This window comes from Pteronotus mesoamericanus, unplaced genomic scaffold, assembly GCF_021234165.1.
Source record: "Pteronotus mesoamericanus isolate MK-2021 breed Mesoamerican mustached bat unplaced genomic scaffold, CSHL_Meso_final contig_74, whole genome shotgun sequence".
NCBI lineage: Eukaryota > Metazoa > Chordata > Mammalia > Chiroptera > Mormoopidae > Pteronotus > Pteronotus mesoamericanus.
In genome coordinates, this window is record NW_026555247.1 from 44,569,637 (window position 1) to 44,581,978 (window position 12,342).

Here is a 12,342-nt window from a genome sequence, read left to right on the forward strand (position 1 = left end):
CACAGGAGAAACCTCAGCATGGAACTAGGTACCACGTTTATATAAAAAAAAGGAAAACCTGACTTGTGATGGTGAACATAAGCCGGCACAACCCCAGAGGGCTGGTCCGTTACAGGGGTCCCGAGGCAGGTGTAGCTCGACGTGCCGGACGTGCCTGGGCCTCGTGGCCGCCGCGCCGCCACGGAGGGGCCGGGTTTGGGGGCGCCGGCAGGGCAGGTGGTGGCCTCGTGGTGCAGCCCACCTTTCGGTGGGCGTGTCTCAGGGTTTCTGTTGGCATTTCAGCCCCGACAATGCGTCGGGGTGACTGTCCTGTCCCTGCCTCTGCCTCCCCCTCTGCCCTGTCCTGACAACTGAAAATGCCGTTTCCAAGCGCCCCCGGGGGCGGAGTCAGCCTTGGCGAGAGCTGGGGGCAGAGGGGTGCTGCCTTGGAACTGCGCTTCAGCTGCGGTTCAGCGTTGGGGGCTGAGTCCCACGTCGTGCTGGGTGCTGGCTGTGAAACAAGTTTTTTTAAGCTCCAAAAGTTAGGCAAAGTGTGATAGAAGCCAAGCTTCCAGAAGCGCCTGTGGGAGTTCCTGCGAATGTGGAAAAATGAGTGTACGAGGGCGGGCAGAAGTCGGTTCACAGTTGGAATAGGCGAGGGCGTGCGCGGTAGGGTGAGTGCAACAGCTTTGCCAGCCGAGGAGTGTCAACTGTAAACCCCCTTTTTCCCACCGCGTATTTCTCAGTGGAAAATGAGAACTACAGAGTAATGGGCGGTGGTGGGAAAATGGTCTTAAAAGATGATTAGAAACTGGGAAGGGAAGGAGAGTTTTGATGGTTACAAGAAATTGTGTACTTTAAAATATTTACCTGTGTAGCCTCAGCCTTTACAATACATATTTGAAGTCTTCAGTTAACACGCAGCCCCTCTGAGCGGAGTGGCATGTACTTGATGTTTTTAATTAATGAAAACCACATCAGTTCCCTTGTTACCACTGAATAAGTGAGCGGCCCCGACAAAACCAGCCTGACTCCCGCGAGGCTGCGGGGGCCGCGGGGCACCAAGGAGGCACGGGGCGCACCCGCAGCCCGGGCTCCAGAGTTGGACGGGATGAGCGGCCTGAGCCTGGGGCTGACAGACCAGGCTGGGGTCCTGGGCCGGGGAAAGCCTGCCAGGCCACCCTCCCTCGTCCACCACCTCCATCCGTGGGCGCAACTAAAGCAGCCCGCCAATGGAGAAGCCCCCAGAAGAGGCGCGCCTGTCTGCCAGCCAGTGACGGAAACGCAGGCCCTGCCTGGCTGCTGTGTCACCGCGTGGGCTCCAGCCACGGCCCGATGTCGGCGTTTTGGGCACAGAGGTGCCTCAGGGAGATGCTGGGCCTCGCAGCTGCCACTCATCAAAGACCTGCCACGTACCCGTGGCGCTGGGCACCGAACTCCGAGTCCACGTGCCTCCCGCTCCTGACAGGCTCCGACCTCGGGCTCGGACGCATCCTCCTGGCCGTAGTGGACAGTCGCGAGACGTCCTTCCAAAGGCAGTGACCGGCCAGGCCCACAGTGGCTGGATGTCGTCTGGGGCAGCTCTGCACGGCCTCGGTCCCGCCAGCAGGTCCCGCTGTGGCCCAGTGGGGCGCCCACCCTTCCCTTTGTGCACGGCCCCCACCAACCCACGATCGACGGGCGCTGCACCGAACAAAGCAGCATGGCCCTGTCTCGGAAAGAAAAACAGCCCCCAAACGCTGACCTTTCCACGTTAGGGCTTAGGCAGGCCTTCCTAGTAAGTAAGAAACATTTATCAACCGTTGCGAGGAAGTAGGCCGAACGCTTTACGCGTAGTGGTAAGGCCACACGCAGGGCCGCCTGCGGTCTCCCCACCACGTGCGCAGTGTGTCCCATTTCACACGCAGACGCCGAGGCAGCGTTTGCCCAGCCAGGGGCCGGCGGGAGGTGGGGGGCTGGGGCGATAACGGGGCCTGGCTTAATCGGTGAGGTGGGGCCTCTGCTTGGGTGTCACCCACTGAAACTCCGCCGTCCTGCGGCATAGGTGGTATTTCACCTGCACCGTGCAGGTGAAGAAACGGATTCAAAGGTCAGGTGACTGTCCCAGTTTGCTCAGGACTTGGCGTTTTCAGGGCTTTCAGTGCCCACACTGGAAGCATCCGGGCGAGCAGGGGCGGGTTGGTACCCTTCACAAAGGTCTGTTTACTCCCCGAAGTGACATGTCACTAGATGCAATACTGTGTCTAATACTCTACTGTCTAGGCTTGGACGTAGCTCTTCAGTGTTGCGATATGTAGGGACATCCGATCCAACGTGCCCTTTCCAGTCAACAGGACCTGCTGACTGTGCCAGGTGCCACGTGCGCGCTTTGTGTGACGCAGTGAGGAGTGGACCCGGGTGCCTTGGAGGGGCTGGAGCGACAACAGAAGGCGCGGTTTTGCCGTTTAGATACTGGAGGATGTTTCCCCATGTTACTAAACGGAGTCTGTGCAGAATGTCTTTTTTCTTTAAATCCTCACCAAGGATATGTTTTCATCGATTCTAGAGAATGGAAGGGGAGCGGGCATGGGGAGCACGGGGGAGACACCCACCCGTGCCCCGACCGGGAATGGAGCCGCAGCCCTTGGGCGAACAGGATGAAGCTCCAGCCAGCTGAGCCCCAGGCCAGGGCCATACTGAACGTTTTAGCAGCTGAGGAATAAAAACTCCATGTAGGAGTTTCTGCCAGAAAACTTATTTTTAGCTTTAAAAACTTGAGCTGAATTTTATTCTCTGTTATTATAATTTTAATGTTTTCCAACCAGCTCCCTTCTCGTGCATGGGCGGTCAGAGCAGACACCTACACGGAGGTTTCTGACATCTAGACTTCCACTCCGTGGCGCACCTGCCAACCGACGCTTCCGGAATTCGGGTTTTCTGTTCCGCAGTGATTGAATTTCAGCTTGAAAATTTTTCTAATTTTCAAGAATTTGTATTATTTAGTCTTTAAAAGTAACAAGTTTAAAAATGATTTTAGCAGTAAAGATGTTTTATCAGGAAACTTCTCACACTCAGTGGCTGCGCTGTAAGAACGCGCCGCTTACAGCGGCGCCCAGCAGTGGTCTGGGATCCTGAACTCCAGAGCTGCTTAGTCCGCGATCCACGAGCCAGCCGAGGGAAAATGTGAATGTCAACGGAAATGTAAATCTAGGTAACGTTATCAGATTTTTCACCATGTAGAGCTAAATTGACCTGCACTACCAACTTCAAAGGCCTATGATAATGACCCATGAAAACAGCCTAAATAGTATGACTGTTTGGGGTCTTCTGTCTAGGACGGCCACCTTATAAACGAGATTAAACTGAAAGTCTGTTGTATCTGATAGAGGTCTTCAAATCTGCCATATTACCAGTTTGAAAACAAATGCTAACACTAGTCATTTACATAAATCACACAAATGACCTATTTACATACTTTGAGAAGAAAAAAATATATGTAATACTGCTAAATAGCAGTTACTGTTCGTTTTTCACCATCTTGTAAAGAAGGCGCTTCCCGCCCTGGCTGGTGCGGCGCGGTGGTCCCCGCGCTGCCCTGTGACCCTGGAGTTCTCTGCTTCACCCCGGGTCAGGGCGGCTGCTCGGGCGGCGGCAGGGTCCCCAGGAGGGGGCGTGTGAGAGGCAGCCCACCGCTCGTCGATGTTTCTCCCTCTCTTTCTCCCTTTCCCTCTTTCTAAAAAACAAAAAAATTAGTAAAATTAAAACAATAAATAAAGAAGGTGCTTCCCCAGCCGCTTTATCCCACTCATAAAATCATGAGCAATATGATTGTTTCTTTTTATTTTAAAATAATTTTTAAAAGATTTTATTTACTTTTAGAGAGAGGGGAAGTGGGGGAGAAAAGAGGGAGAGAAACATCTGTGTGTGGCTGCCTCTCGTGCGCCCCCTGCTGGGGACCCGGCCCGCAGCCCAGGTCAGGAGACTGGGGATCGCACCGGCCACCCCTTGATTGGCAGGCCGGCGCTCAGCCCGCGGAGCCGCACCAGCCAGGGCTGATTGTTTATTATTAAACAAGAAAGTACATGAAGTCCTTTTCAGAAAAGGAAGCTTTTCCAATAAAAATATAAATTTTTATCAGTATTTAAGTTATAAACCAAAATTCAGCAGCCATATAGACACATTTACTATGTATGAACTAAAAGTGTGTGGTCGTACTTTTCAATGCAAATTCAGAATTAGTTGTTATGAATGGTTATCTTTTCAGTAATTCGTTTCTTGCAGTTCATAACCCACAATATGGAAATTTTAATACAATGTTAAATAATTTACATAAAAGTAAATGAGAAAATCGAATACTTCATAGCAATGAATAATAATAAGGCTTAAATGGGTTCAATAGCTTTTCTTACAAGACTTTTTCCTGAGAATGCCAGACAGAGCTTTCAAACCGATTCAGCGGTAGGGTCTTCTCCTCACAAGGGGCGTGTCCTTGGTCCCAAGAAGGACAGGACCTTCATCCGCGGGCTGCTGTTCTCTTGTGGAAAATGACTTCTGAAAACATTGGGAATTACAGAGGAGATCATTTTAGAGAAATCACACATTTCTCAGGGAAGGTAATTCTCAGTTATTTTAAAAACTAAGTTTGTCTAGATTTTATAGGTGCTTTTAAAAAAAAGATTTTATTTATTTACTTTTAGAGAGAGGGGAAAGGAGGGAGAGAGAGAGGGAAACATCCATGTGTGGCTGCCTCTCATGCGCCCCCTGCTGGGGACCCGGGCCTGCGCCCTGACCGGGGATCAAACCGGCGACCCCCTGGTTCGCAGGCCGGCGGCGCTCAGTCCACGGAGCCGCACCAGCCGGGGCTGTCAGTGCTTCCACGTAACTGAATAGGGCGAATGTGCAGACCCGGAAGACAACTTGCACGAAAGAAGCGGGCACAGTGACTGACGCTCTGGGGAACCCCAAGTTCAGCCCCACCCATGACTGCTTTCCCCTCTAGTCACATGACAGGTGTGCTAACAAAGCCTGCTGCCCGGTCAGCTCTAGGGGTGCTCCTCTGCAACGTGCTAGAAAATCAGTCACCTCGGACGAGAGCTGCCGTTGCTGCTACAGGGGTTCTTGGTGCTGGTTTCTGGTCACTATTTCACTGTTGACTCTTTTTTATTCTCAGGTGGTGGTAGTGAACATCTTTGTCCACTGTGTTACTAATTTAAAAGCCAGGAGAATACACATCTATCAACACCCAGGACCATACAATTTTCTGGCCATGTTCCAGCTACTTCTTGCCAATATTTTTGTCTTCTATATAACATTCTGTGTTACTGGATTTGATGGCTAAAGGTAAAAGTTGAGATACTAAAAATAGATCTATTGCTACAGAAATGTTAAACATGGTATCAATTCAGTATTTTAAAAACTAAAATGACAAACTTGGTAAATTCAATGAGATTTATTCAATAGTAAAGTTAGATTATCTGGGGACAATACTATTATTTAAAGTTTTTATCATTTTGAGCCTCACTTAGAAATAAATCCTTAAATATATGTGTGCAGTTGTACAATTTTGTCCAATTGAAACACATCTCGCTTACAGGTTCAAAATAGCTACTCACAGTATCTGACAGACTTAGTATAATTAAAAAAAAAATTACCCAATCTAATTTCTCAACATTGAAGAAGTTCTGAATATATTCCCTGGTAGATGTGGCTCAGTGGACTGAGCGCCGGCCTGTGAACCAACAGGCCGCTGGTTCCACTCCCAGCCAGGGCACAGGCTTGGGTTGTGGGCCAGGTCCCCAGTAGGGGGTGCACAAGAGGCACCCACACATTGATGTTTCCCTCTTTCCCTCTCTCTAAAAATAAATGAATAAATTTTTTTTATAAAGAAGTTCTTAATATGAACTGTTTAACCTATTCTACCCTATCTGAGAACCTACGCCAAGTTCCTCCCACACCTTGACTGTTTTTCCACTTAAGAAATGGCAGGGAGGCGGTGAACTAAGTAATTTCCTAAGAAGTGGTCTCAGTATAGTCGTATGTTCTGCTTTCCGTGCACTAGAAGCAGGGAGCAGGTCTTCGCCGCTTCCTGAATGGGTAGCAGCTGCTGACTTGCAGGAACCACTAGTTTCTGCACGGGGGCCGACTAGTGGGCATCTGTACTGTGCCCGCCCACTGTTTCCTACCGTGACTGTCAAAAAAAAGACTAGACAAAAAGATGCGGAGTTGAGAACACAGTATACTCGCTGGGACAACCCTAAGTCTTTGTGCTCAGTCATATGACGTCTGCTTCAACCCAGGTCGCTTGGCTGTGCACCCCAAACTAGGAAGATGAGCGTGAGAAACTCGCGATCCAGGCTCTCCCTCCTGCCTGGTCTGTGCGCCTTGGCCGCCGGGTCCCTTTGCCTGGGAGGACAGTGGTGTGCAGGAGGTACCTCCAGGAACACAATGCCGGAATGACTAGTTTTTAATGTAAAATTTAATGTTCATTTATCTTAAAAATTAAGCTGCTAGCTACATTTAATAATGTTATATTCTTCCAACAGCGTTTCCGACTATTAATGCGCTGTTTGCTGCATCCACTCAGGCGGTGCACAGTTGTGACTTGTTCTGAGGCTGGCATTCATATCCGTCACTTGATTGAATGGTGTCTGGCGGGTTTCCCTGTGAAATTCCGCTACTTCCCTTTGTCATTAATACTTGTGTGGGAAGATATTTTGAGATTATGCAAATGTCCTAGTCCTCATTAAAAATAAAGCATTATTTGTATGCATACTTGAAGATTATCAGCAAAATTATTTTATAAGAAGTTCACTTTACATGGGACAACTGTAGTAGAATGACAATAAAGAAAAAAAAAGGAAAAAACCCCAATGCCCTAAGGGGGGGAAACAAAAAATTCACTGTGTAGACAATACTGCCGACCTTTCTTGCTGATGCAGTAAAGTATCTTTGGACCAGGTTCCTCTGGGAATGTGCTATGTACATTTGTCTGCCTATCGAAGCTTCTGTCAGATTAGATGACATGTCCAGTATTGGAAAGATGCTGATAAAAATACAAAGGGCAGCTTGAGGCCCAAATAAAACAAGATAAAGTATTTCAGCTGTTGAACACATTTCCTATTTAACGGTGCTTGCAGATAATGCATTTTTTAAAAGGATTTTATTTATTTATTTTTAGAAAGGGGTGAGGGAGGATGGAAGAGAGGGAGAGAAGCATCCATGCGTGGGCACCCCCACCGGGGACCTGGCCCGCAGCCCAGGCGTGGGCCCCGACTGGGAATCAGACCAGTGACCCCTCGGGTCGCAGGCTGGCTGGCACTCGGTCCACTGAGCCACACCAGCCAGGGGACACTGCAGTTGTATCATCATCGAGGCAGACCCTCCACCAACAACAAACGCATGCAACTTGCTTTATTGTGAGACTTGATTCATTGTGATACTCGCTTTATTGTGGTGCTCTGGAGCCAAACCCGCAATACCTCCGAGGTATGTTCATACGTAATTTTGGATAAAAGTGGCCTTCATTACTGTATTATATGTTATAGGTTTCTAAAATTGGTCAAAACCAGTCAGTAATGTTGGACCAAAAGTGTTCAAATGAGTCAGCCCCTCGTCACGGGGGGCTCCCGGGGTTTCTATGCGAAGCAGGTGGGACGCAGGTCTGTGTTCAGGGGCCGCCAGACCCTATGCCTTCTTCTTATATCCCGCTCGTTCCCCCTGCGAGTTGGGGTCACATAGCTATAGACCAAAAGCAGGAACTGCCCTAAAGATTTATTTTATGTTTAATATTTATTGATTTTAGAGAGGGAGGAAGGGGTTGGGGGGAGAGAGAGAGAAACAACATCAGTTTGTGAGGCTCCCACGGGTGGTTTCTCGTATGTGCCCTGACCGGGGTGGAACCCCTAACCGTGGCGTTTTGGGGCGATGCTCGAACCAGCTGGGCTACCCGGCCAGGGCTTGTTCTGGAACTCTGTCTGCGTGCCTGGCCCGCTGGCCAGCCTGGTGTTTCCGTCTTGGACAGCGAGTGTCATTCTGGGCCTCTGTGATTAAATTCCACATAGAACAGGACATCTAGTGAAATTCAGCGCAAATCGAATATTGGGGAACAATGTGCCAATCTGCGTTAAAGGGTTTAGAGATAGGTGTTCTCTGTGGCCTAGTAATTCAATTTTGAGGAGTGGATTCTAATGAAATAATTAGAAGTAAGTGAATTCAAGAAACAGCACTATATAAAAGCTAAACATTGGAAACATCTTAAATATTCAATAATGGAATGGTTGTATCCAAAGTTATGGCTGTATTCATATACGCAGCTTTTGAAAGCCATATTTTCTAAGAACACTTAATGAGAATGTTCTGTATACAACATAAGGCGACATCAGCAGGCTGCCAACAGCATCTCACAATGTTGTAAAATATATAAATATATATGGAGAAAACAGGCATCGGAATATTCCAAAAAGTTAATAACATTGAGCGCTGCGTAGTGTGATTATTGGCAATTTTAACATTTTCCCTTTCATTTCTTCGTATTCTCTACATTTCGTTCACAATAAGTTTATATATAGTAAATGTAAAATTCTATAACTAATAAATTATAATTATTCACGGTACATTTTGTGAGGATTTTCCCTGGGCAGTAACAACCGGTGCCTCTTTCTGCCACGCGTGCTTTTCCATGAGCCTTGGCAGAGGCCTACCTTTCCCTCCGCTTGGCTGCGCCGCGCTGCGCCGTAGGCGTTGGCCTCCTGCAGACCTTCGCCCGGACCACCCACCACCTGGCACTAGTGCAGACCGGTGTGGTTCCCACGTTGTGCAGGAAGAGGCAAAAATCAGCCCAGAGCAGCCCCTTCCCGGACAAGGCGGTGGAATTGGGCCTGCGCTCCAGGGGGAAAGCGCAGGCGCGGAGGTGGGAGTGAGGCACCCGGCGGACGGGCTTTGCTTCTGGCCGCGGGCTCGGGATGGCGCGGACAGAACCGCGCACCTTCGGCCACCCGCAGCCTCGAGGCGGGTTCTCCGAAGAGAGGACCTCGGCGCTCCGGGGGCGGGTCCCCGGGTTGCGGGGCGGGGCTTGGAGGAGGGTGTTGTGGGAACCGGGAGAGGGTTTAATAGGCCCAGGAGCTCGGGGGCGGGTCTTCGCGGGGCGGGCCCTCGGGGCACAGGGCGGGGATTGGGGGGACGGGTCCTGGGGGCGGGTTCTCGGTTGCGGGGCGGGTCCCTGGGGCCCGGGGCGCGGATTGGGGGCGGGCCCTCGGTTTGCTGGGCGGGGCCGGGGGCGGGCCCTTGGGGCGCGGGGCGGGGATTGGCGACGGGCGCTCGGGGCGGCGCGCGCCGGCGTCCTCCGCCCGTCCCGCGCGCGGCCGCTGAAGTCCCCGAGGCGCGCGGCCAGCCCAGCTCGGGCCGCCGCAGTGCGAGCAGCGCCGCGGCCGGGGAGCGCGGGCCGGGGCCGGGGCCGAGGCCGCGGCGGGGGGCGCCGCCCCCAGCGTTTCTCTGAAGCCCCCGGAGCGGGGCGAGGGCGAAGACGGGGCTGAGCGGGGCCGGAACCATGAACCGGAGTTTCCACAAGTCTCAGACCCTGCGCCTCTACAGCTGCAGCGCGGTGGAAGTCAAGAGCAAGGTGAGCCCGGCCGGCGGTCTGCGCCCCCGGCGAATGAATGGGCTCCCCGCGGCCGCGGGGCGCCGCGGGGCCCGCGCAGGCGACGGCTCTGGCGCGCGGACGCGGTCTGCGCTGTGCGGGGTCCGGCCGCCCTTCCCGCCCCTGCGCGCACACAAAGCCCGCAGCCCGGAGCATCCAGCCGGAGCCCTGGCGCTCAGAGGGCTGAGCCGTGGCCCGGGCCGCGCGGGCTCGGGACCCTCCGCGGGAGCGGCTCTTTTGTTCCACGAGCGGGAGGCGCCCGGCACGCCGATCGGTGCAGGAGCTTCGGGGGCCCGGACGGGGGAAGGCCCTGGCCGTGCCGCCTCCTTTGCTGCGGAGGAACCTCGGACCCGGCGAGGGGGAGACCGCAGCGGGCCGCGACCCCCGGCCTGACCCGAGGCTCCTGGCGCGCCCCCGGCCCAGCCTCCCCGGGCGCGCCCGCCTCGGCAGCTCGCTCTGCCCGCGCCCGGCCCGAGCGTGCCCGAACTTGCGGGCAGCAGCGCGCGTTGGGTTCCTGGCTGATAGGATCTGGCGCTTCTGTACTTTGCAGGGGCGGCTCCTTCGCCCTAGACGCTTTTGTCTGCGAGGGTCTAGGAGGGGAACCCCACGGGCACAGGCGGGGCCGCAGCTGTTCGGGGTGCTGGAGAAGGAGCCCCCTCGGGCCTTTCGCCGATTGCTGGCCCTCTCGCCTTTTTCTCTTGTCCTCCTCGCCGTCCAGCCGGGCGGAGCAGCCCGGAGGGTGGGCTCCGACCCCGACCGGTGCGCACTCCTGGGGCGGGTGCACCCTGGCCGGGTCTCTGGGGAGACGAGTCTAGCGGCTCCCGAACCCGGGCTGCCTCTGCTGGAGGGAGGGGGGTGTCCTCTGGTGTAGGGGGTCTTAGGGTTTGGGAGATGCAGTGAGTTGCAAGATTTCTTTCTCCTGTTCACTCTTGCAGATTTTTTATGAACCCCTAGTTTCCAATAAGATCAATCCCGTCCCCCCAATGCTGACCCTGTGGCCCTGCCCCCCACCCATCGCCCTTTAGCCCCGCAGTGCCCCCTGCCCCAAATCAAATGCGCCCCCCGAGCTGCGTGGAAGAAAAGCCCCAGGCCTGCGTGGGAGGCCCCGTGACTGCCGGTTTCTTCAGCTCAGGGATCAGAGGGCGGCCTCCTCAGCTAGTTGTCCGCTATGTGCAGTGGCTGAGCGGTGTGGCCTTCCATTTTTAAACTTTTTATTTTGAGACCATCCTAGATTCACAGGCCGTTGGGTAAAATACAGAGACTCCTCAGAGGTGACATCTTGTACCAGGGTCCCATCCAGGACCTCGGCAGATGCGTTGGCATTTGTGGTCGTCACCACTTCCGTCGCGTGCGCATTCCTGCCACCGCCAACACTGTCGCCAGGTCCCTCCGGCTGCCCCTCCACAGAGGCCGCTGACACTGACGTTAACGCTGTTCTGAGTTGCACCTGGCACGTCCCGGGCCCAGCCCCGTGGGAGCTGGCAGCTGCCTGGGGACAACTCCGGGGGTTTGTCCCCCGGGAGCGAACGTCCTGTCAAAGGCCTCCCTGCCGGTCTGGGCTGCGAGCGACTGCGGCCCGCAGGCTGCGGCGGCCGGACAGTGAGGGCCTGCCTCGCCTCCCCTCGGGCGCTGGGGCTGTGCGGGGGGGGGGGGCCGGGGGGCGGGGGGCGGCGGGCGGGGGGCCGCCCACCTCCCTCACCCTGGGTTCGAGTCCCAACGCAGCGAAGGCTCCCCGGGGGGCGAGTGGCAGTGCCCCAGTTTTGGTGGAACTCCAGGAAGGGCCGCACCCGCCGGGCGCTGCGGCCCCCACCCCTGCTGTGTGGGCCGAGGCTGGGGGCTCGCCCCCTGCTCAGCTTCCCACTGACCCGCTTAGCTGTTAGCGCGAGCTCCCCCTGCGCCCACCTCTGCAGGGGCCGTCCCTTCTGCTGTCGAAGTGCAGGAGGGGCCCCGGCTGGTGTGGCTCGGGGGCGGCAGTGTCCCCCGGAGCCGCAGGATCGCAGGTCGATTTCCCGTCAGGGCTCATGCCTGGCTTGCCGGTTCGAGCCTCAGTTCTTGGTCCCCGGTCTGGGTGCTTGGGAGGCAACCGACCGGTGCTTCTCTCACATCGATGTTTCGCTCTGCCTTCCTCTCTCTCTCAAAGCGGTGAGAAAAAAAATGTCCTTGAGTGGGGATAAAAAAAAGCGCAGGAGGCAGGACTCTGACAGTGATGTCTGTATGTGACCGTAGCACCTGGGTTTGCACGTGCGGGACTGGGTGCTGGGGTGCCGCGGCCCGTGGTGCTGACACCAGCCCCCGCAGGCCAGGGCCTCAGCGACTCCCCGGTGAGGCGGCAGGGCGCTCTGTCCCCCCCAGACCGGGCCGGGCGCCGGTCAGGAAGCCGCACAGGACCCCCCGTCGTCAGGGTCCAGGCCGCAGGGCAGGGCTCGCTTGCGTTTCAGGACTTTGGATCTGAAGTCACCACCGACTCTCGCAGAACAGTTGGGGGCAGCCACCCGTCACAGCGGCCCATCCATCCCCAAAGCTTTGGGTGCGCGTCCCTTCTTGAGCCGGCGGGCCTCCCGTCAGGTGGCCTCCTACGCTTCCCGAGACGTTTCAGCCTCAGCGCCTGTGATTCCCCGTTCCAGCTGGGGCCCCCCCTCCCGTGAGACCCTCCGTGGGAGGCAGGGCCCCGAGCAGGCACCAGGGGAGCAGCCTCGGCCCCCAGGGGCGTGACCGGAAAGACAGCGCTGGGAGCGCCTGCCGGGGCAGAG

General features: G+C 55.1%; 1 protein-coding gene across 1 annotated transcript in view; it reads left to right on the forward strand.

Annotated features, from left to right (window-relative positions):
- The first annotated feature begins 9,474 nt into the window (after positions 1-9,474).
- PARD6G (par-6 family cell polarity regulator gamma) overlaps positions 9,475-12,342 on the forward strand; it is a 49,737-nt gene continuing 46,869 nt past the window's right edge. The window contains exon 1 of the mRNA XM_054583902.1: positions 9,475-9,574. Coding sequence (XP_054439877.1) covers positions 9,503-9,574 — 72 coding nt within the window. The 5' untranslated portion in view covers positions 9,475-9,502. The remainder of the gene's footprint in view (positions 9,575-12,342) is intronic.